General features: G+C 47.1%; 2 protein-coding genes across 7 annotated transcripts in view; both read right to left on the bottom strand.

The window, feature by feature from the left end:
* The window catches only part of Bmal2 (basic helix-loop-helix ARNT like 2), a 46,607-nt gene extending 37,052 nt beyond the window's left edge, over window positions 1-9,555 (bottom strand). For 2 of the 3 annotated variants that reach the window (XM_016005163.3, XM_076568316.1), the window contains exon 1: window positions 9,436-9,548. In XM_016005163.3, coding sequence (XP_015860649.1) covers window positions 9,436-9,493 — 58 coding nt within the window. In that variant the 5' untranslated portion in view covers window positions 9,494-9,548. Of the gene's footprint in view, window positions 1-9,435 lie in introns of all 3 variants that reach the window. The other variant, XM_016005164.3, reaches the window with a different exon arrangement.
* Window positions 9,556-18,806: 9,251 nt separating this feature from the next.
* Window positions 18,807-27,925, bottom strand: part of Stk38l (serine/threonine kinase 38 like) — a 67,072-nt gene continuing 57,953 nt past the window's right edge. For all 4 annotated transcript variants that reach the window (XM_076568311.1, XM_076568313.1, XM_076568314.1 and 1 more), the window contains exons 7-14: window positions 27,310-27,464; window positions 26,851-26,953; window positions 26,634-26,695; window positions 24,245-24,362; window positions 23,735-23,858; window positions 22,181-22,276; window positions 19,888-19,979; window positions 18,807-19,777 (exon numbers count right to left, since the gene is read on the bottom strand). In XM_076568311.1, coding sequence (XP_076424426.1) covers window positions 19,650-19,777; window positions 19,888-19,979; window positions 22,181-22,276; window positions 23,735-23,858; window positions 24,245-24,362; window positions 26,634-26,695; window positions 26,851-26,953; window positions 27,310-27,464 — 878 coding nt within the window. In that variant the 3' untranslated portion in view covers window positions 18,807-19,649. The remainder of the gene's footprint in view (window positions 19,778-19,887; window positions 19,980-22,180; window positions 22,277-23,734; window positions 23,859-24,244; window positions 24,363-26,633; window positions 26,696-26,850; window positions 26,954-27,309; window positions 27,465-27,925) is intronic.

Below are 27,925 nucleotides of genomic sequence, written 5' to 3'. Positions count from 1 at the left end.
AAAGGAGGCAGTCCCATCATTTCTCACGACTCTGGTAGAAGCAAAAATTGTTGTAAATGTTTAGACAAAGACTTTCCTCCTACAAATTCATCAAAATCTTTCAACAATGGTTGAGTGTGACTCAAACACCTCTAACCCCAGCTCTCAGAAGACAGCACCAGGGAGGTCACAAGTTTGAGGGCAGCCTGGGCTACAGGAAACCCCATCTGACAATCAACTTTGGGACCAGATCCTCTACATCCTTGGATAAGCCACAGAACCAAAGGAAAAGTCAAAACCAGGCAACCTGTGTGAGCCAAGTGGGGCTGTCACATCCAGGACAGTGGGAGGAAGTGAGGACAGACCCTCACTCGGCATCATGGAGACAAAAGATGTGTCCAGGACTGCACCGGACCCGGCTTCACTGATCTCATTTCTCACTGACTTGGGCCTTCCCTCCCATTCCACACCACCAGTGTGGTGTGCAAGCCGCTTAGGAGCCAGTCCGGTCAGAAACACACGAGGGAGCTGGCTTTGGTCACACCGTACACACTGGGTTTGGTCACACCATTCACACTGGCTTTGGTCACACCATTCACACTGGGTTTGGTCACACCATTCACACTGGGTTTGGTCACACCATTCACACTGGGTTTGGTCACACCATTCACACTGGGTTTGGTCATACCGTACACACTGGGTTTGGTCACACCATTCACACTGGGTTTGGTCACACCATTCACACTGGGTTTGGTCACACCATTCACACTGGGTTTGGTCACACCATACACACTGGGTTCGGTCACACCGTACACACTGGGTTTGGTCAAGTACTTCGAAAGAGGCCCAGCCCACGTCCCGTCCAGTGGCCTGTAGCCATGCCTAATTGTTTGTTATGGAAGGGGAGCTAATTGGTGGCACGCTGGCGGACAGTCTCGTAGAACCCTTCCTTAGCAATCTTAACCTCGCTCAGTGCACCCTCTGCCTCAAGCACACCTTTAGCCAAATTCCGCTTTTGTAACTCAATCTTCCCTAAGCAGGCTTAGTAGATCCTGGGTAACATCACTTTATCACTCTCAGTCTCTCCTCAGTCACCCCACGGGCACTCGCTGTCTCTGACACACGAGAAGCAGGCAAAGAGAAGTGAAAAGCTCACCAGGATTGGGTGTATGTTGTTTGTTTTGCTGTGTCTGCTTGTTGACCACAGTTCTCAGCAGCACAATGCTGTGGATACCGCTCTGTCTAAATAAAACGCTGATTGGCCAGTGGCCAGGCAGGAAGTATAGGCGGGACAAGCTGAGAAGAGAATTCTGGGAAGTGGAAGGCTGAGGCGGGGAGACACTGCCAGCCGCTGCCATGACAAGCAGCATGTGAAGATGTCGGTAAGCCACCAGCCACGTGGCAAGGTATAGATTAATAGAAATGGGTTAATTTAAGATGTAAGAACTAGATAGCTAGAAGCCTGAGCCATTAGGCCAAACAGTTTAAATAATATAAGCGTCTGTGTGTTTATTTTATAAGTGGGCTGTCGGACTGTGGGGGCTTGGCAGAACCCGGAGAGAAAACTCTCCAGCTGCAACACAATCCAACAACCTTTGTAGAAGTCACCAATGCTCATCACAGGTGCATTTATCAGCAAGGAAATGCTCCCAGGTAGACTGGAAGGGCCTGATCCATCAAAGGGCCTGAGACATACCTGAGGCTTCCCTGGAGAACAGTGGACAGCAGCAGCAGAGCCCCTCGGCCAGCCTGTGGACCGTCCACCCTGCACGTAACAGACTGGCCTCTGTAGCTGCACCACTTTGCATGCCAACTCCCTGCTGACCAGTTTAAGAAGGCTCGCACACCTCTGCTCCTCCGCCTGTGCCCTGATACTCACACCTGCCCAACATCACTTAATTGCCAGGTGAAGTGTTCAGAATCCCTCAAAGTCATGGAGGCTGGCACTCCATTCCCCCTGCCAACAGACAGGCTCCATTTTAAACATCAGCATGTCACAAAAATGGCACCATTGGAAGGACTGCAGGTACTGAAGAAATGCAATCCAAGCCCAGGCAAAAAGGTTACACGGTCTGGAGGCCAGACGGCCTGGGTTCAAGCTCTGGTTCAGCAGCCTTCCCCTCAGGCAATGAGCCTAAGTTCTCAGCTCATGCATCTGGAGCACAGAATAAAACAGCACTGTCTACGCAGCTACTGCCGAGCCCGTGAGTAGAACATGGAAAGTGTTTAGAACTTCCCAGGAAAGCACAGCCCGAGTGTTCCAAAGGGGAGATGCGGGGTCAAACACCCGTGATGACTGAGGGAACTGAGTCACGAGAAATCACTCAACCGTGACTCAGAATATAGTCAGAGTGACACAAGCCCAAAGACTGTCTCTCCGATGATGAATTTTAGAGAAAGCATTCCACCTGACCCCAGGACAGATGAGAACAGGACAAAGCAGGTCCTCAGAACCTCAGCGAAGTACTCCAACCTGTCCCAGACCTGGTGAGCCCCACACTGAAGGATGGAGGCATGGCAGGGCGCCTCAGCAGGGTCTCCCCGAGGGGCTGCTTCACAGGAGAAACCACAAATCAAGTTCCCGCAGTGAACAGAGGCCACTGGAGGCCACTGGGATAATTGTTGTTAGTGAATCGGGTCCAGTGGCCACACCGGGTTCAGAACCCGTGAAGGATTGCCCTACCATGCCATTAAACTTCAGAGGCAGGAGAGGGACTCATCAGTGCTCATAAAAACAATCGCATGACTTTTCAAAACTGATCAATTATTATCAAAATATGAAGGAGCCTGAAAAGAAGAAAACAAAACCTCCACCCTCTGAAACAGTGGGAATCTTTTTGTGTTTGTTTTGTTTTGTTTTCAGATAGGATCTTTGTACAGCAAAACTTGACCTTGACCATGAACTTGAAATCCTCTTGCCTCAGCCTGCTGAGTTCTGCACCCACGGGTGTGTGCTGGCAGGTCTGAGTCACCAAACCCTGCATAATAAACACTTTAAAAGCAACGAAATAACCTTATCATTTACATTCTTAATGCCACTGTTACCTTAGTAACAGTGATGCCCAGAATCTAAAATTCTTGTCAGCTCCTAGAGAAATCAATAACAAATCATTTCTAAATCTTTCTCTAAATAGCTTACCCTCAAATATTTTAAATTCTGGGGTACGGATTTGTTGCCCCCTTTCCATCAGCCCTTTTGCTTCCTGTCACATGGCCTAGAGGTAACTGTGGTAACTGTGTAAACGAAGTAATAAGGACCAGACAGAGGGTTCCTGGGTAAAAGCACCTGCTGCAGCAGCCTGAGACGTGAGTTTGATCCCTGGAACCGTCAGTGAAGAATTGACTCTTGAAAGTTATCCTCTGACCCCTACCAGTGTGCCACGGCATACGTGAGTGTGTGTGTGTGTGTATGTGTGTGTGTGTGTGTGTGTGTGTGTGTGTGTGTGTGTGTGTGTATAAATAAATACACTAATTAAAAAATTAAAAAAGAAGTGCTAACACTTTAAGGGAATGTTAAGTGCTAACATTTAGGGAACCCTGAAGCACCATGACACAAAGAAGCTGGGTCTGGTCTCCTCTCTAAGTCAGCGTGGTTGCCTGGGAGACCTGTAAAGCAGTGGTAGCCCAGTCCTGTTTGTCTCCATGGCAATTCAAATGTAACTCAAACAGGAAGTCTAATTCTCCAACCAAGGAGCTGGTACACATCCAGAGAGTGAAAGCCGACCCGGGGGCAGGGGTCTTACGCAGAATATTTCATCAGATCACCCCTAGGGCCCTGGCCATCTTCTGTACCTTTAGATGTCTACAAAGTACTCAATCAATGTCAACTGCATTTACTGCATACTAGCTTCAAACACCTGACCCACCAGATGTGGTGGTGAACACCTGTAATCACAGTATTTGGGGGGCGGGGTCAGGAGGATCTGGAGTTCAAGGCCAAGCTGGGCTACATTATGAGTTCCAGGACATTCCAAGAAATGTAATGTGATCCTTTTGAATAAGAAGAAATGAGGGGGTGGGGTAGGGAACTGGTGCCTATTGTGTATATATGTGTTCAGGGGCATTTGTGTTTGGAGGCCAGAGGACAACCTCAGGTGTCCTCAGGAGACATCACCTCTTAAGACAGTGTCTCTAGTCTGCAACTTGCCAAGTTCGCTAGGCTGGTTGACTGAGCCTTTGGAAGTGTCCTGGTTCTGCATCCTCAGCACCTTCCATCAGGCCTGGCTTTCCCCCATGAGTTCTGCCATCAAAGTCCTCACACTTGCAAGCACTGACTGAGCCAATCTCCCGTCCCCAGATCTGTATTCCTGTGAAAGACACCCATAGCTCGGACATCTCTCTGAGCACAGCAGTACAGGGTCCCTAACAGCCTTCTACTACAAAATCTAGATGAAGATGAGTTGTGATGCTTATGGTGATTTATTCATAAATACTTAGGGCTTTTTGGTTTGTTTCCTGTTTGAGAAAAGATATCTCTGAATAGCCCAGAGCAGCATCTGAACTCACCATGTAACCTAGCTTAGACTCAATCTTGTAGTAACCCCTACTTCTTGAATGCTAAGATTACAGATATAATTGAGACCCCCATACCCCTGCTCTGAAGTAACCTGTGAGCCAAACAGTCCCTGGCCCGAAACTGATACAGGAACATCTGATATCACAGATGGGGTTTCCACATGTGCTTCTCCCACATCAGGAGCACACCCTGAAGGCCTGGGCTCCTTGTTTATAAGCCGTCATCATGTATTTATATTAGAAGTCAAGGCTGAGGGTCTCAGCTCTGTCTACAGAATGCCACGGGAAGGGTCTTTGAGCACCATGTGTTTGTTTTTTCCATTTTTCCTGTGTGTGCCCAGACCCTAGAACCACACAAGGAAGTCAGAAGTGATGGCCACAGTGAGCCAGTGTGATGCAGACAGACAGGGAGGGGCGGGTACCTGCTTCCCAAAAGGCTGTCGTGAGGGCGAACTAAATAATTCTGAGAATGTTTTTTGAAAGATGGAGTGTGAGGTAGCTTGAAAGTCACAAGGAGCTGCTTCCTCAGAAAACAAAAGAGAATGAGAGAAGGACATGTGTGGAAGGGAGGCAAGGCCACCCGGCCCACCCTCTGAGAGGCATTCCTCTGCTTTCCTGCCTTCTCCCTCAGCCCAGGTCCAGCTCACTCCTCTTCCATGGTGATGAATGTGCTGCTGCCAACCAGGAACCACAAAATAAAAGATGCATGTGTCTTCAATCTGGAAAAACCTCTGCCCCTCAAATGGACTTTCTGTTTAACTGTCCACATGGCCAGGGGAGCTAACACCATTGAGGCAACCTCAGCAAAGCTGGCCTTCCTTTTCCAGATTCTACTCAAATCAAAGACTCCAAGTGTCACATCCTCCGGTCACCTGCCATTCTCCACTTTTGTTTCTATTCTGTCCCCTGAAAGACATACCACCGCTTCTGAGAGACACCCACCCACGAATACTAAAGTGCTCCCTCTTCATAAATTAGACAGTGTCCCCCCAGTTGTGAGAGGGGGCCTCATTCTCAGTGGTTAGCCTGTTATTTTTTTGTTTGTTAACACAATGCAATGTTGCAGCCTGTCTCTGTTGTGGTTTGAGTGTGAACCGTCTCCCACGGGCTCATGTGCTTGAACGCTGAGTCCCCAGGGGGTGGCGCTGTTTAGAAGATTGCGGAACCGTGGGAGGCGGAGCCTCACTGGAGGAAGTGGTTCGCTGTGGGAGGGCCTTCCTGTCTGCGCTCTGCTTCTGTGGACACAGGCGACCAGCAGCCTCACTCTCCTGTTACCATGTCTTCTCCACTGTGGAGAGCTGTATCCCCTTGAACTGAGAGCCAGAAAAAACCTGTTCTGAGTCACTTCTATGACACATTCGTAAGGAGAAAAGTCAGGCACGTAACCTCTCACCCAGACAAGCCACTGCTGACCTCTCTCCCCAGAACTCCGGTTTCCACCATCTGTTTGTCTAGTCAACAGTGAGCACTCGGTGGGTCCTTTATGAATGAGTCAGCCCTGTGCACACCTTAAGCAAAGTCTCATTTAAGAGCTACAGTCTTTACTAGGCACTTAACAGGAGAAGGAATCAGAGATGGAAAGGACGGGTAAGGACCAGCTCTGCTCTCCCAGGACCAGCATGCTGAAGGCAGAGCCTTGAGACCAACACAAACAACACAGACAAACAGACAGGATTGCTCCCAGAGACAAAGCACTGCAGTGTGAAAACAGGAATTAGGGAGGGCTTCTGTGATAGAGACAATGCCCTGGGAAAGGTCATGAGGAAAAAGGGAAGTAAGTGTGTGTGGAAGTCGGATGACTCCAGTCTGTAGTCATTACCTCCGTTAACTGTCACCACTTGCTGTCAGGGATTTTTTAGCCCAATTTTATAAATAAGGAAGCTGGAGCTCCAAGAAACTAAATAATTTGGCCAAAATCACAGCTGGTAGACAATGATTTTCCTAACAGATCTCCACCATAAACAAACAGGGAAGAAATGATGCTTGTGGCCCAGGATTCAAGTCTGATAAGATTCCCTAGGCCTTGGGAATGGATCTCCTGGTGGGACATGAGCCTGACAGGTACAAGGTCCTGGCTTTGATCCGCAGCACCACCAAGCGCACACGCGAGCGCGCGCACACACACACACACACACACACACACACACACACACTCGGTAAAAAATACCCAGCAGGTTCTCCAAAACTGTGTGTGAGTTTTGTGTATGAGTGTTTTGCCTGTATGGATGTATATGTACCACATGTGTGCCCTCTGTGACCACAGAAGCCAGCAGAGGACATCAAACTGCCTGGATCTGGAGTTACAGATGGTTGTGAGCTACCATGTGGGTGCTGGGAACCGAACTCAGGCCCTTTGCAGGAACAGCCAGTGCTCTAACCACTGAGCCTTCTCTCTAGCCCCTTACCATGCACCTCAGTCTCACCTAATTCTAATCAAGCAGAAGCTCCCATTGTCCCCATCTTACAGAGGAGGTGCTAGATGCTGAAATCAGGCAGGAGCATGGGACAGATTGGCAGACACTAGGGCAGGAAGAACCTTACAGGGCAGGCTTCCCCGTACCTCAGCTTCCCAGGGCCATGCAGGCTAACACCGAGTCCCTGATAATGCTGAGTGGGTTCAGGGGCTGACTAATGACCTAGATCCCACGCACAGGAGAAACTCAAGCTTTCGCCATGCTGAGAGCACCAAGCCCATCCTGGATTAGCTTGTGTGAGGCATTCCTGGAAGAAACTACCAAGAACACAGGCCAGGAACAAGAGCTTATGCAAAGCAGGATGGGACACCAGTTGGGTTTCTGAGTCATGAACATGGATTTAAGCCAGTGCAGTTGTGGGCCCTCTCCCTAGCTCCAAAGGTTCTGGGACCGTCTTCCAGGACGATGCACAGCCACTGGGCAGCAGGCTTAGTCTCAGCATTTACCCCACAAGCTGGTCTCATAAAATGGTAAGTGAGCGAGCAATTACGTTCGACTCCACCTTTCTTTCTGTGGACACCTTCAAAACAGCCCTGTGGTTAAGATTTGTGTTTCACACAATGTAAGCCCAGCTGTGGGCTGCCCACTGCCACCAACAGCAGTAGTTTTTAGATTTTTGTTTTCCCATGAGCACCCAACTCCAAATGACGTGCAGGTAAAACTAGCATGGCCCTGGAGTCTGATATAAAGACCTTTTTTGTTTTGGGTTTTTGTTATCAATTTTCACTTTCTTGTAACCAAACAAGCCCAACTATCCACAGTGCAGTGTTGTTCGAATCTTAAATGGTCTTATAAAAAAAAAAAAACAAAACACGAGCCAGATATTGGGATGAAAGCTGAAAGACCAGAGAAGCAGAACAAGCCACAGCCACGCTCACCTCGCCAACTCCTCAGCCAATCCTGTTTCCATGAATCCTTAGACTGAAAGCCTCTGAGTCCTCACCCCTGAGGGTCTCAGCTGAACTGCCTTAGTTCCTGTTTCCTCACGCCTTATATACCTTTCTCTGCCCAGCCATGTCACTTCCTGGGATTAAAGACATGTGTGCTTCCCAGTACTGGGATTAAAGGTGTGTGCCACCACTGCCTGCCTCTGTTTCCAGTGTGGCCTTGAACTCACAGAGATCCTCATGGATCTCTGCCTCCAGAGTGAAAGGACTAAGGGTGTGTGCCACCACTGCCTGCCTCTATGTCTAATCTAGTGATTGGCTCTGTCCTCTGATCCTCAAGCTTTATTAGGGTACACAACACATCACCACAGTGTAGCCAAACTGTCACCACACTTAGGTGATTCTTGTGTAGTGGGGTGGACAAGTGTCCTTAAACTAAAGGGTGTTTAGTCGATGTTCATGGAGACTCCTGAGACTTAGACTAAGCATGCCAAACGCCTTTTAGCTTGTTAATCTTCACAGCTGCGAACTGTAGAGGCTGAGGTGGTTACTACTCCATTTTACAGGGAGGAAACTGAGGTACCCAGAGGAGAGGGAAACAGAGCTCAGAGTGAAGGGATCCTCTTATCAACCAAACAGCTGTGAGCACCTTGTAGAAAGGGCACACAAGCCTTTGAAAGGCCACAGACAGAAATCTCCACCGTTTGTTAAAATTACACCCGTTGAGTTGAGACAAGCAAGTCCAGGTCGAGATGGTCTTACAGTAACTTCCAGGCCAGCTAAGGGCTACACCGCAAGAAATCAATCCATCAGTCAGTCAGTCGATCAAAAATAACTGCGGCCTGGCTTTTGTGCCTGTTTTTACTTACTGTTTTTTTTCTCCTGCCTACCACCTGCCTTAAGTAACAGCTTTTTACGATTATCCTCTGTGAAGTAATGGCCACAGTCTCCCAGGGAAGACTCCTCCAAGTTTATCACTGAGAGCAAGAGAGGACAAATGAGACAAAACTCCCAACAAGACCGGCAAACCCGAAAAGGAGCAAGCTGAGGTTACAGCGCCTGGCGGGAAAGATAAGGGGACTGTTCCCCCACCCCCCACCCCAAGTCCACTGCTCGCTTTGCTACCGAGGCTGTGATGAGATTGCGAGGGTACCCCCCCTCCCCACGCTCCCCAGGAGGGACTTGGCCACTGGGACGCAACGAGGGCCTCCGGCAGCACCCTGGAACCCGCTGCTTCTTCCAGAGCGGAGCAAACCCGAGCCGCTGGTTGCAGAGCACGAAGACGCGGGGCGCCGGGCGACTGTGCACACAGCTCACCCTCTGTAGGGCGCCGCCGCCGGGACCCGACCCCACACCGGGGACTCAGTCCCCAAGGCGGTGCACCTGCGCTGGGGCTGCAGGGACCCACCGCCTGGACCCATTGCCACCAGATGAGAAAGACCCTGGCGTAGCCATGCAGGAACCCCCAGCATGGGAGTGGGGTCCTGGCTTTGCCATCCGGGGACTCCCAGCATGGGGTCGGGGTCCTGACTCGCCATCGGGGACCCCCGGCGATGTCGAGGTCTCCGCAAGCTACTCACCCGGCACCTCAGCTCTGGCTGCCGCCATCGCGCGCCCCGCAGCCCCGCGACTCCCCATACGACCCGGGCGCCCCCGGAGCGGGGCGCGGGCTCGGCCACCGCAGCCCCGGCAGCCCTTGCCAGCCCGGGGCGGGACCAGGCTCCCGCACAGGCGGAGCCTGAGCCGACAGCCCCGAGCCAACGAGCTGCAGCCGGCGCGCCCTGGGAGGCGGTGGGGCGCCCTGGGAGGACCGGGGAGACCCCTGCGTGGTGCAAGAAGCGCCTAGCTGCGGAGTTCGGGTGTGGGTGTCAACAGCCGTCTCAGGGACTCCCGTAACAGTTAGGCACGCATGTCATCAAGCTCCTCAGAGCTCTGGACCTCCCTTCCTCCTACTGCGGTTCCTCCAGAACACACTGACTGGGTTCCTGAGTTACAGTTTGCCTAGGTAAAGCAACAGCAGTGAAAACGCCAGGGTTTGGCAGGAGTCCCCTGGATCTCCAAGGACTCAGTGGCAGACTCTTCTTGTTGGGTCCAGAAGGCAGAGGGTGTGGCCCTTCCTAGTTACCATAGTGTGCAAGTCGGTGCCCAAACTGCCGCTCCTGTCACACACAGACACCGCCTCATCAAAACTTCTCTCCAAGTTCCAAATGCCAACAGCCGTTTTTACCTCTGCCATCCGGCCACTCCCTTGGTGCTGCTGTAGCTGAGTGAACATCCATTCATTACTGTTTTCTCAGTGGGAGAGGCTCATGCAGGAACACCATCAAATGGGAGGAAATCTGTACTAACTAAACATCTGACAAGATTAGTATGCATATCACATAAGCAATCCAAAAGACAAAATGCCAAGAAATCAAAAAACCTAATTAAGGGGTTAGAGAAATGGCTCAGTGGTTAAGAGCACTTGCGGCTCTTGTAGAGGACTCGGGTTCGATTCCCAGCACCCACATGGAGTTTACAACCAGAACGCCAGGTTCAGGGAGATCTGTCACCCTCTTCTGACCGCCACAGCGTCCTGTAGTACACATAAATATCATGCAGACAAAACAAACACATAAAGAATCTTTTTTAAAAAGCCCGATCAATAAGTGGGCTCATGAACAGTCAGTTTTCAAAAGATGAGGCAAAAATGTCCAAGAAACATGAAAAAGTGTTCAGAAATGCAAATTCAAACTATGCTGAGGTTCCAGCACCATTAGAACAACAAACATTAAGAAAACAAGTGAGGACTGACCCTCAGAAGGGTGTGGACAAAGGGGCCCCCAATATACTTCTGGTGGAACCTAACTAATCCAGCCAATATGGAACTCATCATAGAGATGCCTTAAAACTAAAATAGAGCATCTGAATGACCCAGCTACCGCCAAGTGAGCACATCACCGAGCCCCTGGGACATCCATGTTTACTGTAGCCTTCCTATAGCTAAGCTTTGCAACCAACCTGTGTCTGTCAGCAGATGAATGGGTAACAGTGGTGCATACACATAGTGGAGCTCCATTCAACCACGACAAACAAAAGTATGTCGTTTTCAGGAAAGCAGATACAAGTAGAGATAATGGTACTGAATGAATGAAACCAGGCTTAGAAAAATATCGTGAATCTAGATTTCATGACGTGTATGTAGACAGTAAGACTGTCTACAGGACAAAGGGGACTGAGGCAGAGGTGAGAGAGCAGTCAGGAGAAGGTGATCAGAGTAATCTGCGTACTTGGATGACAGTGTCCTAGGAACCCAGCGCTGTGTGCAATGAATATACTCCATTAAAAAGAGAGAGAGAGAGTATTTTGGCAAGGTCCTTCATAGATACCAGAGCTGAGATTGTAGGTCAGGTCTCAAGAGTTGATCCCCTGCATGGCAGCCAGTGAGCCTGCCCATGAGTCACCACAGGCCTCACTTCCCTGAAATGATGATTCATTTCTCCCACAGCCTGAAAACAAAGGGAAGAATGCAGCCACTCCCCCAGGACCTCAGGAAGCTGTGGGCCCAGGCCAGGCCAGGTTCTTGGGGCGACTGCCCTGTGTCTAGTGTCCTCCACCCCTCCACTATCGGGTTTATATCCTATTCCTGTTTCTTTATGCCTGGAAGCTTTGCTTTCTTTCTAGACAAGGGGTTTGTTTTCTATTTCTTAAACATAATAGCCGGGGTACACACTTGGAATCCTAGCACTTGGGAGGTAGGGGTAGAAGATGGAGTGGTGGTCAAGGTTATCTTTGGGTCAAGTCCATTTGGAGGCCAGCTTGGGCTGGGACTGTCTCAAATAAGCCCCAGAAGGTAGAGGGTGTGGGGAGGGCTGGGGATGTTGTTTAATCTTCAGAACCCCGAGAAACCATCATGGCGGTGCACATATGCAATCCTAGTGCCTGAGAATTGAAAGCTGGATGATGGGGAGCTCAAGGTCACCCTCGGCTGTACAGTGAGTTCAAGGCTGGCCAGGGCTGCATGAGATCCAGTCTTAAAGATAGAAGGTACTTTCTCATTTGTAGCCAGTAGTAGCCCTTACTTTCTCCTTGGGAAATTTCTGAGTAGATTTGAAACCAAATTTACAGAATCCTGGCTAGTTCTTTCTCATCAACATCAGTTGGCCCCCAGCTCAGAGCCCAAAAAGGGCTCTGTGTGTGTGTGTGTGTGTGTGTGTGTGTGTGTGAGAGAGAGAGAGAGAGAGAGAGAGAGAGAGAGAGAGAGAGAGAGAGAGAGAGGAGAGAGGGAGGGAGGGAAGGAGGGAGGGAAGGAGGGAGGGAGAGAGCATGTGTACACCTGAAATAATACTTTTCCAGGTTTGGAGCTCTGAAAGCAGCCATGGTGCTCTGGTTCCCCCTAGAGCCGGAACCCTTGCTCACCCCAAGTGGACAATCATTTTGTTTCACTGCTAAAGATCCTGTAAAATCAGCTTGCAAGGCACAGGCAGTATTCTTTTGCCCACCTGGGAAGAGCCAGCTTTACAACCATGAATGGGGCCTTTCCCAACAACTGGGGTCAAACAGCAGCAGAGTTAATTAAACCTAAGATATTTTCCAAGGTTCATAAAAACAACAAATATCCATTTTTGAGCTCTTAAGAGGTTGAAGAGAAACAACCATACTAATAATACCTTAGATGGCCTTTTCCTTCTGCTTCCAGTGGTGGTCCAGGAAGGAGTCTCTGCGGAGACTCCTGGGCTTGTGCAAAGAGTGGAGAGGACAGTGTGGAGAGCTGGAAGCACTAGTCTTCAGTCTGTCTACACTGACAGACCCACTATGGGCTTCTGGGACAAAAAGATGGGCTTGGGTTTGACCTATGACAGGGAGGTATGGAAGAGAAGACCGATGTGGAATAATCCTCTTGTATACTGTAAAGATGTCACTCAAATTGGTATAATAGACAGCCAATTGGTCAGTAGCCAGGCAGGAAGTATGGGGGGGGGTGACCAAACTAACAATGATGGGATGAAGAAGGGCAGAGTCAGGAATCACCAGCCAGATGCCGAGGGAGCAGGAGATGAAGTGCCATGCAATGGAGGTACCACCCTGTGGCAGAGCATAAATATGGGGTAACTTACTATGTAAGAGCTAGTTAGTTCGAATCCTGTATTGCTTGCTAACCTAAACAACTTCAGCAAAGCTTCAATGTTTTTGGAGTTGTTTTTATTAAAAGTCAAAACATTTTGAAACTGGTCGTCGTTACAAAGGAGGGCCACCCAGCGCTCACCATGTGCTAGGCTCTGTCGTCTTTGGCCTTCACCTACTGCACACCGCCTGTTCCTTTATATGGCTGTTCGCACAATAACCAACAAGGAACATATCACAAACTCTGCAGAGTTTACCTTTCTACAACTCAGTAGCCCCAAATCCGATGATGAGAGTCTGGTCTCAGCTCTGCCCTACAGGTGCTGGTCTGAGGGTGAGACACACTCCAAGTTCTTTCAAATAAGACCCAGCTGCTGAGTACTGTACTCCAGGATGCAGTGCTTCCTTAAAGATTCAAATTTCCTACAGCTAGGTTGTGGGTAGAGGAAGGAAAGATTACTTCTCCAAGCAAGAGAACAATAAAATCCCGAGAAAACTGTAGTCAAGTACAGATGGGACAAAAATGATACAATCTGGCTGGTGACTTGGCTGAGTGGTTAAGAGCAACCTACTGCATACCACCTTCCTGAGGACAGAAGTTAGGTTCTCAGCAGCCACCCTAGGCAGTTCATAACCACCTGCGAACTCCAGGAGGCCTGATGCCTTCTGGTCTCTGAGGGCACTGCACTCTTACGTACAGACCTACACATACAGTTGTAAGTTTTTCTTTTAATAGAATGAGGAAATCATCAAGAAGGGCTGTGTGTGTGTGTGTGTGTGTGAGAGAGAGAGAGAGAGAGAGAGAGAGAGAGAGAGAGAGAGAGAGAGAGAGAGAGAGAGAGAGAGAGAGAGAAAGCACAAAGCGCACGTGTGCACCTGAAGTAATACAGTAATACTCTTCCAGGTTTGGACACTCTGAAAGCAGCCATGGTGTCCAGGTTCCCCCTAAGGTAGAACTGTACAGAAGGGTCAGTCTTGCTCAAGACAATACTTTACCAGCAAGACCAAGTACAGACAAAGCTAGGCCTGACAGCAGTCTCCCTTTCTATTAGTTTTGCCCTAGGGAAAGGACTTAATAGCCATCTTTGACCACAGATGTTTCAATGAAAAGATTAGTGAACACCTTCCTACCTAATTTAGACACAGCACCTGAGTCAACAGTTAGACTACCCACCCCTGACTGGGTTGACGAACTCTGTATTTGTTTATAACCACTTTAGAGGGGATGAGCCTTGGAGAACAGCAGTTGGGAAGACAGGAGCACAAGAGGAAATATGAGACTCCGGGGACTCCCCAGAGCACAGGAACCTCGGATCTGAGTGCCCAGTACAGTGGTTCTCGGTGCCCCAGTCTCACAGGTGGGTCAGGAGGGACAAGGAGCCGGCCTGCAACTCACTGACCATGACAGAAGTGCAGTGCTGTAGACTAAAGACCAGTGTTGTTGTCGTCTCCTCCCATCTCCCTTCTCCTTCAGGACAGGGTCTGTGTAATCCAGGTCAGGCTTGCAGAGGACATGTTTTAAGATTCTTAGAAGAACCCTAATTTGGTTTCAGGTACCCATGGATGTGTATAGTAAGGCCCACCCTGGTACTAGAACATGAATTGTATCTAAGTCAACCACCAGGCCAGGTACCAGTTAATTAACAGATAGTTGTTATAATCACAGCCAGTAACACATGGGGGCACTGTCCAGCAAAGCATTCTTGTTTTTGTTTTTTGAGACAGGGTTTCTCTGTGTAGCTTTGCGCCTTTCCTGGATCTCGCTCTGTAGACCAGGCTGGCCTCGAACTCACAAAGATTCGCCAGCCTCTGCCTCCCAAGTGCTGGGGTTAAAGATATGTTGCCGGGCTGTGGTGGCGCACGCCTTTAATCCCAGCACTCAGGAGGCAGAGCCAGGTGGATCTCTGTGAGTTCGAGGCCAACCTGGGCTACCAAGTGAGTTCCAGGAAAGGCGCAAAGCTACACTAAGAAACCCTGTCTCGAAAAACCAAAAAAAAAAAAAAAAAAAAAAAAAAAAAGTGTGCCACCACAGCCCAGCTCAGCAAAGCATTCTTATTATGTCTAATTATGTGCATGTGTGACTGCAGATGCCAGTCATCTGATCCCCTGGAGTTTATAAGTGACTGTGAGCCATCTGGCATGCGTACCGGGACCCAAATTCAGGTCCTCTACGAAGGCAGTACTCACTCTTGACTGCTCAGCCATCTCTCAGCACCTCCAGGCTCTCTGAAAAACTTGAGCCTTCAAGCTATATAAGGACTGACACTTAATTCTTTGAGCCATCTAGCTCTCTCTGACCAAGGACAAAGCAACATGACAAAAGTAATAAAATGGAAGGGGTTCATATAGTTTGTGGTTTTTTGGGGTTTTTTTTTTGTTTGTTTGTTTGGTTTTTTTTGATGAACTGACTATCCTGGAGGAGAACTTGTGACCTTGTGTGATGAGATCATTTCCTTACCGGTGAAACCACTTACCTGCCTTGTGCCGCCTGTTGTCATTCCTGTTCCCAAGTACTAACTGTCATCTCACCCGTTTCCTCTGAGGTTTTAAAAGCATAGGGGGACAATCTGCCAACAGAGCATGCTCTGTGTATGCTTTGGAAGCAAAAAGTACTGGCGCGGAGCTCTGGGTGTCTCGTGTCCTGGTGATTCCATTTCTTTACAGAATAGTTTTAAACAGTGCATCATGTAAATCAAAGTGCGATTATAAATGGTAAGCTGTCTCACTAGACACTTTTGAGAGTTGGACTTAAGAGTTTACAAGTTTGTTCTCCCCAACTCTGACCTCCAGTGTTCTCAGTCTTACATCATTGAAATGGTGCACGCTAGGTACTGTGGAGCACAGTGGGCTGGATCGGTTCTGCCTGGCTCTTTCTGGGCTCAGTGGCAATTCTGGAGTTGTGACTTCCATAGGAAGGGACACAGTGGGTAGTGGCTGAGTTGATTTTATCTCTGAACTCGAGTATTTTCAGTTTACTGATGTACTCAGGTTCTGACTCACTGGAGAAGCTGCATATAAGATCTATGCCCCGTATGCCCTTAAAATGACAACTTACAAAGGTGTATGTTTCCAGCTATGGATCTGAACAATTTTAAACCCAGACTTGTGGAGGCCCACAGAGGCTTCCTAGTAAGACCTTGAGTCTGAGCCTGAGCTTGCTTTACCCAGCAGAGCTGCATAATGGAATGCTTTTGCCACGGGAGTGGTTACCACGTGTTCTGAAGGGTCTACACTTGGCAGTACGTTGTGCTTTGATATTGAAAGTGGGGAGGTCTTTTGCCTCATGGCATTGCATAAAAAGCCCTTTGGAATAAACCTCGAGGAGACTGGGTATTGACCCAGGGCCCTCCCAAAGCTATCCTGTGTCTCTGTCTTTCTTATTGTCTCTTTCTATCTATCATTTCCTCATTCCTCTCTCCTTCTCCTAAGACCCCTTCGTCAGGTTGGAGCTGGACTCCGGCAGACTCCCACACAGACTTGTTCAACTATTTTGATTGTTTAAATATAATACGATTCAAACTCCAAATACTTAAACCTTTTCATGATGCTCTTCAGGTACAATAGCTATTTGGTAATTTCATTCAGAAAATAGTATTTCTTAAGTTTTGGATAACACCAATCTGCAAACAACAAAACAAAACAAAAGAAACACCAAGAGCAGAACTTTCAGAAACACGGTTTTTATTCTCGCTGTGCTTTCTTGCTGCCCAACAGTCTTCGAAACGCTGGACTCTGAAGCTCGATGGTTCTGGACAACTGCTGAATTATATTGTTTTTAAAAAAATAACTACAATACACTTTTATTTCTTTATTCCTTTAAAAGCAGCATTATTTGCTCACATTTTGTAATAAAAATCTAAAATATTTCTAGTAGTCCCAATTGTCTTATATTTATTAAGTGTTGGCTTCATAAGATTTTCAGAAATAAGTGCACTTCTACAGAGAAAATTAATTTGAAATAAAATGAGAAATAATTGTGATCACAGCAAAACAGTTGCTTTTGAATTTTCTGAATTTTAACAACTCAAAGAGTGTGTCAGGTAGCCAGGGACTCTTCTGATCGTCAAGTAACTTACTTGTAGACCGCCAAAAGACAGGTAGCCATTACTCTTGACAGCACAGACTGTCTAAAGGTGTTCTACAGCAAAACATCAAATATAAATATGCTTCAAAATACTTAAAGATGTATACCTTGTGCAAAGCTATGCATGTGTTAGAAAGCTATGCTGTTATGGGAATAAGTGAGCCCCATCTAAGCCTCAGCAATGAAGAATCCTTTTTAATAGCCCACAGCTGGCATTTTCACTAGACTAACTGTCACCTATGGCTGAGCGGTCACTGCTGCTTCTGGACAGCTGAGGGCTTCACACACCTGCAGACTTGGCTGTTAACAACTGCCTTAACACGAAGGCTTTAATGGAAAGTGAATGTCTGTATTAAAACAGGAAACCAATAGATCTGGATCAGACACACTTTCTATATCCTTAGAAAAGCCCAAACCACATAGTAAAACTTCTTTGATTCAAAACAGAGACTAGAGAAAATATCACTATGCCCAGTGATTAGACAGACTTTTGTCACTTAAATTACATGATTCACCTGAGATATGGGGGATATACAATGGAAAGTCAGTTATTTGCTTCATCTGTACCCTGATTCATATTTTTAGCTTCCAAGGGGCAGGCACAGTCTTTCATTGCCTTTAGATAGTAGCTTAAGAAAGGCTTTCATGAGCAATCCCTGAAGACTGACTCCTGTTAACTCTAGCAAAGCAAACTTCTCAAAAGCCCTCCACCACCAGGAAAACTGTTCTTCCTGGTCACAACAGGGAGATCAAAGTGCTGTCCCTACATCACAGAAACGTAAGCTGGGTAGTTCTTCCTTACACTAGTCTCAACCTACCCGTTACCTGGACTTGACAACACTGTCACCCTGTGGAAGCCAGGTAGTTAATCACACCTGAGCTAGGGAACACAGTGCTCTGTGTCCAACCTCGTCACCCCACACTAGTAAAGTCCCATTCTATTGCTGGAGTCTCTGCTGCTGCACCTCCGAAACAGATGAGCTGGAGGAGCCCACACACCCCATATAAGTTAAGGCAGTTAATTAGAGTCATCAGTGAGATGAGATATCCACTGTGTCCAGTCTGCTTTCTCCAAACACTCAGTCACAGGATCAGGCTACAGTTAAGCCAGTAGACTAACAGGTGGAGAGTACTCACCAGACCCAGCAATTCACCAAAATACTTCAAGAGCTGATAGCCTTGATGGAAAAGGGGTCATCCAGCAGCAGTGTTTTAAAAGCTTTTGGAAATTTGTACAAGGCATTGCTCAGTCCCCCCATGAGACATTCCTCCTAATAAATCCTCATTCCATCTCCATCACAGATGATAAACATTAACCATTTGCTGAGAAGTTATTTCTCAACTACAACTTAGAACGTTGTTTTAGAGTCAAAATGCTGAGCAAGAAAAGATGATGCAATCATCGGGCAAATACCTGAGGAATCTGATGCTGACGTTTTCTGCCCAGTCTTCAGTCACTCCCGCCCCTCTCCGGCCTGTACCCGCTTCCTTTACTCCATTGTGGACTTCAACCACAGTGATGAACTAACCATGAACAGGGCTGGCCTGTTGAAAGTCTGTCACGTGGAGTGTAGCACCCCCTGGAAAGTGGAGTTCCACTCACCACTGACTGCCACTGTTCAGGATCTTTGGTTCATTGGAAAACAATGGCACTAAAGCTACCAAAGGAAACAAAGGGTACCAGCAATGACACACACTGACTTTGCAGAAAGCCCAAGTGAGTCTCACTCTTGTTCTCCACGTGTCCATTGACATGATCAGAAGTTTGACATTTAAAAAAATAGTTTAATAAAAATACACTAGGTTCTACAAGCAGCTTTCATGGTCATTTATGAAACTCAACTCACCATCACCCAGTTAAAATAACGCCTGTCCTCTTGTTAAAAAAGAAGTCCTTGTATCACAAGAAAAGTAACTGACATTTGCTGAGTACAGTAGTACATCTCCCTACGTGTGCAAACAGTGGTCACTACTCAGAGCAGTCAGCCTGGGAGGATGCTGGAGTGAAGGTGAGACATGTCCTCACCCTGACAGAAGGTCACCTTCCCTACCCCAGGGACTGTGAGAGCCTGACAGGAAATTCTCATGCTGACGTCAGAGTCCTTCTCCTTAGGACCGTTACAGAAGCTGTCTTCACGCAGAGCCCACAGCATCCAAACCAACACGGCGAATGTTCTCCAGCAGCTACAGATGGCTTTTACTGATTCAAGACCCACGAGCTTTGCAGTGAAGCAGGGACACCAAGAGTGACCGACCGCAGGCTGCCACGGCGCCGTCAGTGCTACGCAGTTCTGGCTGGATTAGTGTTGCAGTTGGAAGCGCAGAACACAGGCAGAATGGACCTCAACAAGCACATAGGCAGTGCAGTTAGGAAGGAATGTCCGTTCCTTTTGTTCCAGTACCTTTGTATAATAAAGTTAATACAAATAATATTAAAAAAAAAAAAAAAAAAGCCGAGCGATTCCTGCAGTTGTCTCAGAATCCAAGCCTGTTGAAGTTCCTCGGGCTGGTGAGCACCAGCATCCTGGGAGTGTCTGGTGTTGTTGCCAAGCCAGCCTGGAGATGCAGCTACCTGAGTTCTTGGCTGTGGGTGACTGTGACTGTCACTCATGATTTCCCGGCTTTCACGTACGTGGGGATGGAGCCGCGCTGGGTCAGCCCTTCGAACCTTTTGTAGGTGTAATTGAGGAAAACCCAGTCTTTGGATTTGTAGTCGGGCTCTGTGGTATTCGGCACTAGGAGGAGAGGAAAGTTAACCGAGGGCAAAAGGATTTCATTAGTGATGTCTGTCACCTGTCACCTCACAGGTGACTGCAGCGTGGAATATGCTAGGAGCCTGTCTTACCTGGCTGTAAGATATCAGACTCGGGGAAGTCATCAAAGTTTGAGGTGTCGTCAATGCTCTTGATTTCTATAGGGATGGCTGCTGGCCTTTCCCTGAAAGAGGCAATTCATCATCCATGGTAAATTTTCTTGAACTCCTGCCCACCACTCCATGGGACAGGAAACCCAAGGGTGTCTGCTATGGATCTGAACAGTTAGGTGGATGTCAAGATAGCTGACTGTAATTTTTTACTACAATGTTTACATTTACTTGGAAGTTTTACACTCTTGCATGAAGACTTTCTCATGCTCTTCCCCCTGTAGTACTGGAGACTGAACAACAGCAAGGCAAATACTCTACACTAAGACAGTCTTAACCCTTCATGCTATTTTTTGTTCAGGTGAAAAAACAAGACCCAGTGAAAGGAAAATTAGAAGAGAAGGAACTTGGGGTTTTTGTTTGTTTTTCTGAGACAGGTTTTTCTCTGTGTAACCTTGGCTATGCTAGAACTCATTCTTTGGCCAGGCTATCCTTGAACTCAAAGAGATCTGGCTGCCTCTGCCTTCTGAGAGCTGGGATTAAAGGTGTGTGCCACCACCCCCACTAAGAGTCATTTTACTGAGATTTTATAGTGGTATTGAGTATGTGGGAGACAGTGAGATCTATCTAAGTGAGTCAGGGCTACAATCTAGTGAAGATTACTGAACACAGACATCTATCTGCAAAAGAGGGGCTACACATATATTTGTGATAAAATCTGAATGCAGTAACTTGTCAGTCGTATAAATTTTAAGAGAACCAGAAAGGTTAAGTTAAAACACTTTAAGTTCTATTTATCTATTTACTTGCTATGCACACTTGCACTTGCATACATCACAAGTGTAGAGGTCAAAGTACAACGTTCATGTACACAACACATATGCACACACGCACGCGCGCACACTCCAAGTGTATAGTCAAGAGGACAGCGTTCAATGCACACACACATGCACACCGCAAGTGTAGAGGTCAGGGACAACACACACACACACACACACACACACACACACACACACACACACACACACACACACACCTGCAAGTGGAGTCAGAGGACAGCATTCAGGGGTTGGCTCTCTCCTCCTACCACGCAGGACCGGGGACTGAACTCAGATCTTCAGGCTTCTCCTGCTGAGTCACTTCAACAGTTCCTTATCAGCTTTTATTTATTTTTTTCCAACAAAATGTTTAAAGGATCTACTAGGTGTTAAGCCTACCAAATTATGAAAGAGCAGGTACTGTCCATGTCTGTGTAAGAGTCATTCTTAAAGAATAATTAACTTACGTGCCTTCCCTAGAAGTCCCACTGTGTGCCCAGTACTCTCACGAGTATAGAATACACATTTTCCATCTTACCCTGAGGAACTGCTAATCTCGTCCATGGTGTGTGGTGGTAATCTAATTGTACTGAAATGTGATTTTGATTGTATGTTAATAAATAAAGTTGCCCAGGGGTCAGAGCTATTAGAGCCATAGACAGAGTGTGGTGGTGGTGGCGCACACCTTTAACCCCATAGATCTCTGTGTGTTCAGGGATACAGCCAGCATTGGAGACATATGCCTTTAAGACCTGGGGGGCTGTACATACAGACAGTGACGAGGCAGTCACGTGTTTGGGTTTACAACCAATGAGAAGGCAGAATGACTATGAAACGACTTACACACAGGAAATAGCTCTCTTTCGTGAAGCTAAGACCACTGCAGGAGGAAGGGTAAGATTTTAGCTCTAAGCTCTGACCTCTTGGTTTTCTCTTTTACATTGGTTCTGTGTTTCTTATTTAATAAGACTGTTGGTTACATCTACAATGGTGTCCTACCTAGAACTTCTAGACCAGGCACGATGACTATGGACGTTTCATTAAGACTCAACTGAGTGGAAAGAGGGGCCTGTGTGACCCAACCTTCCCTGTCCCTACGGTGCTGTGAGTTTAGGCAGCTGCCTCAGCTCTGTGACAACAGGTGACATATGTCTCAGCTGAGGCAGCTGCCTCTTGTTTAGCCTTACAGTGGTTCTCAACCTCCCTGACACTGCGTCCCTGTAATACAGTTCCTTGTGCTGTGGAGACTTCAACCATAACACTTTCCATTACTACTTCACAACTGTAAATTTGCCGCTGTTATGATTCATTATATAATAGGTGTTTTCTGATGGTCTCAGGCAACCCCTGTGAAAGGGTCCTGACACACAGGTTGAGAACCACTGGTCTAGAAGAATCAGAGGCACACTCACCACAGATTCAGAAGCTCACTGCTCAGCCCAGGCCTCAGAACATACCTGATATGCCCCCAGTCTACACCCTCAAAGAAGGGGTGACCTTTGATCTCTTCTACACCACCATTCCCAATTCTGTTCTCAGAATCAGTACAAAATCTAGAAAGAGAAACCAAGTATTAGTCACATTTTTCACTTAAAACACTCTAATGTATTACTTCAAATATTTTCAGGAAGTATTTTAATTTAGTTATTGAGTTTACTGTGGGAACATGGGGAATATAAATCACCTACAAGCCTACCAATCAGATACCCAAGAAACATTCTGAAGCCATTTCTTTTCATCTCTTGTAATAATATTAAAAACACTGTCGACACAATAATGATCAAAGACTTTTTTTTTTCACTTAATACACCAAGAAAATTTCCCAATGCTGTTCAGTATTTTCCTGTGAGGTAATTTTTTGAGACCTGTGTATGGAGACATCAGAGTGTTACATCCATAGCTGCTGCTGAAGACTTATATGAGTTCCAATTTTTCACAACTAAAATAATACAAGAAGCATGCCTAACTCTTTGCCCCTACATGGTTATATGCTCTATTAAGTTGCTAGAAATAAAACTGCTGGTCAAAGGTCACATACAGTTTAACAATTTTATACAATATGCTGCCAGCTGGCCACCCACAAGGGTTGTCACAGTTCATATCCTGTTGTGGGATATTTGTACACTGTGTGAAGATATATTGTTGTGATTGGTGTAATAAAAAGCTGAACAGCCAATAGCTAGGCAGGAGATAAAGGCAGGACTTCCAGGAAGAGAAAAGAAGAGAAGGAGGAATCTAGGAACACAGGAGAAGCCAGGAGATATGGAAAAGAAACAGGAGGTACAAGGAGAGGTAACACCACGGCATAGAACATAGATTAATATAAATGGACTAATTTAAGTTGTAAGAACTAGTTAGAAACAAGCCTAAGCTATGGGTCAAGCTTTCATTAATAAGAAGTCTCCATGTCATTACTTGGGAGCTGGCTGGAGGGACAGAGAAAGCCCTATTACAACATCCCTTCTTCCCCTCACAGCAGTGCAGACACTTCGTCTGAGCAGTCTTCTGCGTAGGTTCCTGTGTGCTCTCATGGCAGGAGCTTCTGCTTCTAATACATTTAGTCTCCATTCGTTCCTGACACACTCAGTCCTTGAAGTCTAAGAGAAGTGACACTCTGATAATATTACCAGTTGTCCAACAAGATCTCTCTTCTGAACCTCATTGTTCCACAAACTTGAAGTATTTGCATTTTGTAGGGAAGGAAAAATAGGTAGTTAAGGGCATTTGCTGCTCTTGCAGAGGACCTGGGTTCAACTCCTAGCACCCACACTAGGTGGCTCACAACTGCCTACAAGTCCAGTTCCAAGGGATGGATCTTCTAGCCTCTGTGAGCAAGTGGTACCCAAACACTTACACATAAAAATAAATAAAATCTTTTTTTTTTTTAAAGTTTGAATTTTGTAAATCCTTTTTTAAAACTGATCAGATCAGTGGCATTCTCCCTGCAAACACCTGCCCTGCCTCAGAAAAATGGATCATTTGGGCACTGGGAAGTTTTAAGAGTCACTAACCTGAGAATCAAGTCCTTGGCTTTCTCAGAGACAGGCACTTCTGGAGGAAATGCCAGTGTCTCCTTCCAGCTCATAACTTTTCTGTATGTCTCCTGAGGGGTTTCAGAGCAGAAAGGTGGGAAGCCTGGGTGTCAGGGAAACAACAAAAATGCATCAGCTTTTGTCATCAGTTCAGACCTACAAGTATGTGCCATGGGAAACAAAACCCAGAGTGCTCTGAAGTAACACTAGCATGCATCAATTTACTATAGAATTACTAACGAAGTCTGTCTTGTCTTATCTGAACCCTACATATAGAATTTGATAAAGGAAGCCAAGCTAAATAACTATCTTCCTACCGTAGGGTCCCTTGGCAGTTTATTGGGGACTTAACAATATGTATTTAACATTGAAGAATGTGAGAAACAGATTCAAAATGGCTCTGCTATTTTCGTGTTTAATAGCTGTAACATGGTATGTTCCAACAATGGCACCAAAAGAGATATGATCATGCACATAAACAGAACCTACCTATTAGCATTTCATACATGATCACTCCCAAGGACCACCAGTCACACAGTGTGCTGTAGCCAGTCTGCATGAAGACCTCTGGAGCAATGTAGTCTGGTGTTCCGACTGTGGAATATGCCTACAAAGGAACAGCTTGTCAAACTGGCATTCTGAACCTCTTAAGGATCACATGAGTGTGGATTACTACAGGAGGAAACACTGGACACAGGACAAGTTTTCACTTATTGGTGACTTTGTGTGTTACATGTAAAGCTGACTGACAGATGCTGAGTCAGGCACTGTGTATAGAACACAGGGTTCTGGGCCAAGGAGAGGCCCTTTGTCCACTTCAAAAGGAAGGAAAAGCGAGCCTGACTTCCCTGCTTACTACTCATGTGAGCCACTCTCTGAACCTTGGCTTCTGCTCCCCAAAGATCCAACAGCTTCATCTGAGGTAAAACAAGAAAAGGAACATGCTCTGCAAGCCACCTTCCTTAGAACGTAATTCCAGTGTGTCACACCATGAGCTGTGTGCACGTTCCTCTTCAGTCCACATCAAACCCTACAAAATGATTCTGAAAGTCAGCAGCTCTCAACAGGCGCACTACTGTAGAAATCACTGAAAATGTGACCGCAGACGTCACTTCAAGGACCAGGGGACGAGAACGGCACTTGGTGGGCTGAAGGGATCTCCTGACCCAGACATCGATCTCTGGGAAGCCACTGACCTACGATGACTCTCAGTAGGAGATACAGAAATCCTCTGCCATGTTTTTATGTATTTTTTAAGATAGGGTCTCACTGTGAAGCCAGGCTGGACTCAGAACTCAGGATGCCCCTGCTGCAGTCTGTTAAGTAGTGGGTCACAGGTGAGCTCTCACACCCACGCTCACCCCTCAGACAAACTTTTAAGCAGTATTCACTTTTTCCCCTTTAACAACAGGAAGACTGTAATCGTTTCTCAAATATAACAATCTGATTTAAAATGGCATAATCAAAACCAGAATGAAGTTTTCCTCATTAATGCACAGCTAAGCACACTTTTAAAACTCTGAAAAGTGGGCTGGAAAGATGCTCAGCAGTTAGGAGCACTGACTGCTCATCCAAAGGTTCTGAGTTCAATTCCCAGCAAACACATGGTGGCTCACAACCATCTTAATGAGATCTGGTGCCCTCTTCTGGCCTGCAGGTATACATGCAGGCAGAAAATTGTATACATAATAAATAAATCTTAAAAAGTAACTCCAATGAACAAACGAACTGAAATATGCCAAGGTCATTCATTCAGTTGTGTTGGGGGCGCCAGGCTGCTGTCACCTGACTCTAGCACGTTCCAGTCAGCAGCTTTGTCATTGCTTATTGAACTGACAAGTGTCTGCACGGTCTGGGCACTGTACAAGGAACCAGGGGAAACAAAGTCAAAGCCGCATTGCTAACTGCAAATGTTCACACCTCAGTTAATTACATATAATTACATAGTTCTTATATCCACTAAAACCACAGGGAAACAACAGCGAGAGTGACAGACACCCCAAGCTAACTGTAAATGAGAATAGGTCTCCTCTGCAGTCCTCTGCAGGCAGTAAGGGAATAAGGCCATGGTGAAAACAGGAGTTCAAAGAAAGGTGTGGGTTAAAACAGCTGAGTCAAACACCAGGATGAGAAACACAGAGCTTGTGCCTGGTTTGGACACAGCCAAGGGCACCTGTGTTAAAACAGAGTTTAAAAGAGACTTAGGATCTGAAAGAAAGGCCAGTGTTGGTGGCCGCTGTGGCTCCAGGAGACCCTCTCCTTCAGGAGTGTATGCTGGGTTCTACAGTTCTTTACATCTGCTTGCTTCTAACTCACAGCTGAGGTAGAGATAGCTTCAAGCAAACCCCACCTACCTCAGGAAGGACACCCCAGACCAACCCACTGACCGCTAACCAAGCACAACTGTGGCTTCTTTTTCGTGGGAACAGACATCTTAGTGTAATCACTGCAAGGTGGAGGCAGCAGGCTGGTCGAGTGCTCAACAGTGACGACGGTCACGGGCAGGACCTAGTAAAGCTGCAGGCAGAGACGGAGAGAGCGGTCTCCAAGCACAATTAAATGGGCGGGCAGCATGTGAAGAACTCCACAGGCTCAGCCCATGACAGCCCGGAGAACTGGCCAGCTTCAGCAACCAGTTCCTGCCACAGCCCTACCCGAGGAGTCTCAACAGCCGGTCCCCACTCCACTGGGCTTCTCCCACTTTTCCTCCGCTCTCGCTGTTCTGAAACCTCCTTAACAAACCAGGCTGCTGCTCTGTTCACTCCCACACGTGTCTGAGTCTTCCATCTTCACTGGCAGCAGAGCGTGAGCTCTAGAGTCGCTGTCCCAGCCGACCTCGGGACTCGAGGTCCAGGGCACAGCATTCCTCAGAACTCACCAGCTGTCTCCTGTTCTTCTTCCAGGTCTCCGCTTTCCGCTTCGAGTTCATGTTCTGAAACGCTAATTTAACAAGACACAACTGCAATCAGAGGGGCAAACTGACAAAATAGGAAACTCACACCTACATCTGGAACGTGGGCAACTCAGGAGGAGGCTGGAGCCTCCCTGCCTCACAGAACTGAAGTTTCAGAGCCAACGGGAAAGTGTAAACTTACAGAAGTCCCTTGGTGGGTTGTGCGAGAGGTTTCTGTAGAATTCAGTCCTGTGCGCTTTCTTTAATCCCGTGCACAGACCGAAATCAGACAGTTTCACATGCCCCTAGAGCAACAAATTACAGTCAGGCCAACTACGTTAACTCTGAAAACAAAAAAGCCTCATTGTAAACTCCTTTAATGCAATTATTATAAAAAAATTCTTAACCTAAAACATATATAGCTGAAAATGTGAGATCATGCAGGTTTGATGATTTTCCATTTTAATGGAAAACAGAGTGAGTTTTTTTTTAAAAAAAAGCCATTTCCCGTAATGTTATTTCAGAACAGTCACTTATACATGCCTTCTATGAAAAAACTTAGTTAATCCAAAACAACCTAAACCATGGCTGCTATCTGTAGCCAGGAAACCGGTAGTTCTTCATGGTGAGAAGCCTAAGGATTCTCTGGCCCCTCACGTGCCTTGGCATCCAGTAAAAGGTTGTCTGGCTTGATGTCCCGGTGGATGAAGCCCAGCTGGTGGATTGCGTCGATCGCCAAGACTGTCTCTGAGATGTAGAACTGTGTCTCCTCTTCCGTCAAGGTGTCCTTCTTCATCAGCAGCGTCATCATGTCACCTGAGTTATCAAAGCACCAAGGTACTGCAAACTGGGGTGATTCACCCCAGCTTCCTGCATCCACCCCAATTTCTCCCTTTTCTGCCTCTGCCTCCTTCAGCGAACCCTACCGTGCGCGTCACCACAACCGGCTCTCACTTTTCTGATATCCTCCTCCTGCTTTGCTCACCCACAGGGGTCAACAGCTTTAATCTTTGCTGGTGTGAGATGACAGACCGGAAGCCTCAGTCACAGGTCCACTTTTCATGAACGTTAGTTACTGTCTGGAACCCTAGTGCTGGCATTATGGGTGTGTGGTAGCACATACCTAGTTAAAGGGACTCTCTTCGGACTCCCTTCATACGTACAGACTATGTCAGATCTGCAGTTTCATGATTTGCCCCGTACCTCAAACCACCCTGCAAAGTGCATGCAACGGTGCCAGTGGGGTGCATGTGAAGTTACCAGGGGCAGAGCAGAGT

This window comes from Peromyscus maniculatus, chromosome 3, assembly GCF_049852395.1.
Source record: "Peromyscus maniculatus bairdii isolate BWxNUB_F1_BW_parent chromosome 3, HU_Pman_BW_mat_3.1, whole genome shotgun sequence".
NCBI classification, from domain to species: Eukaryota; Metazoa; Chordata; class Mammalia; order Rodentia; family Cricetidae; genus Peromyscus; species Peromyscus maniculatus.
This window is presented reverse-complemented; position numbering and strand designations above follow the sequence as displayed.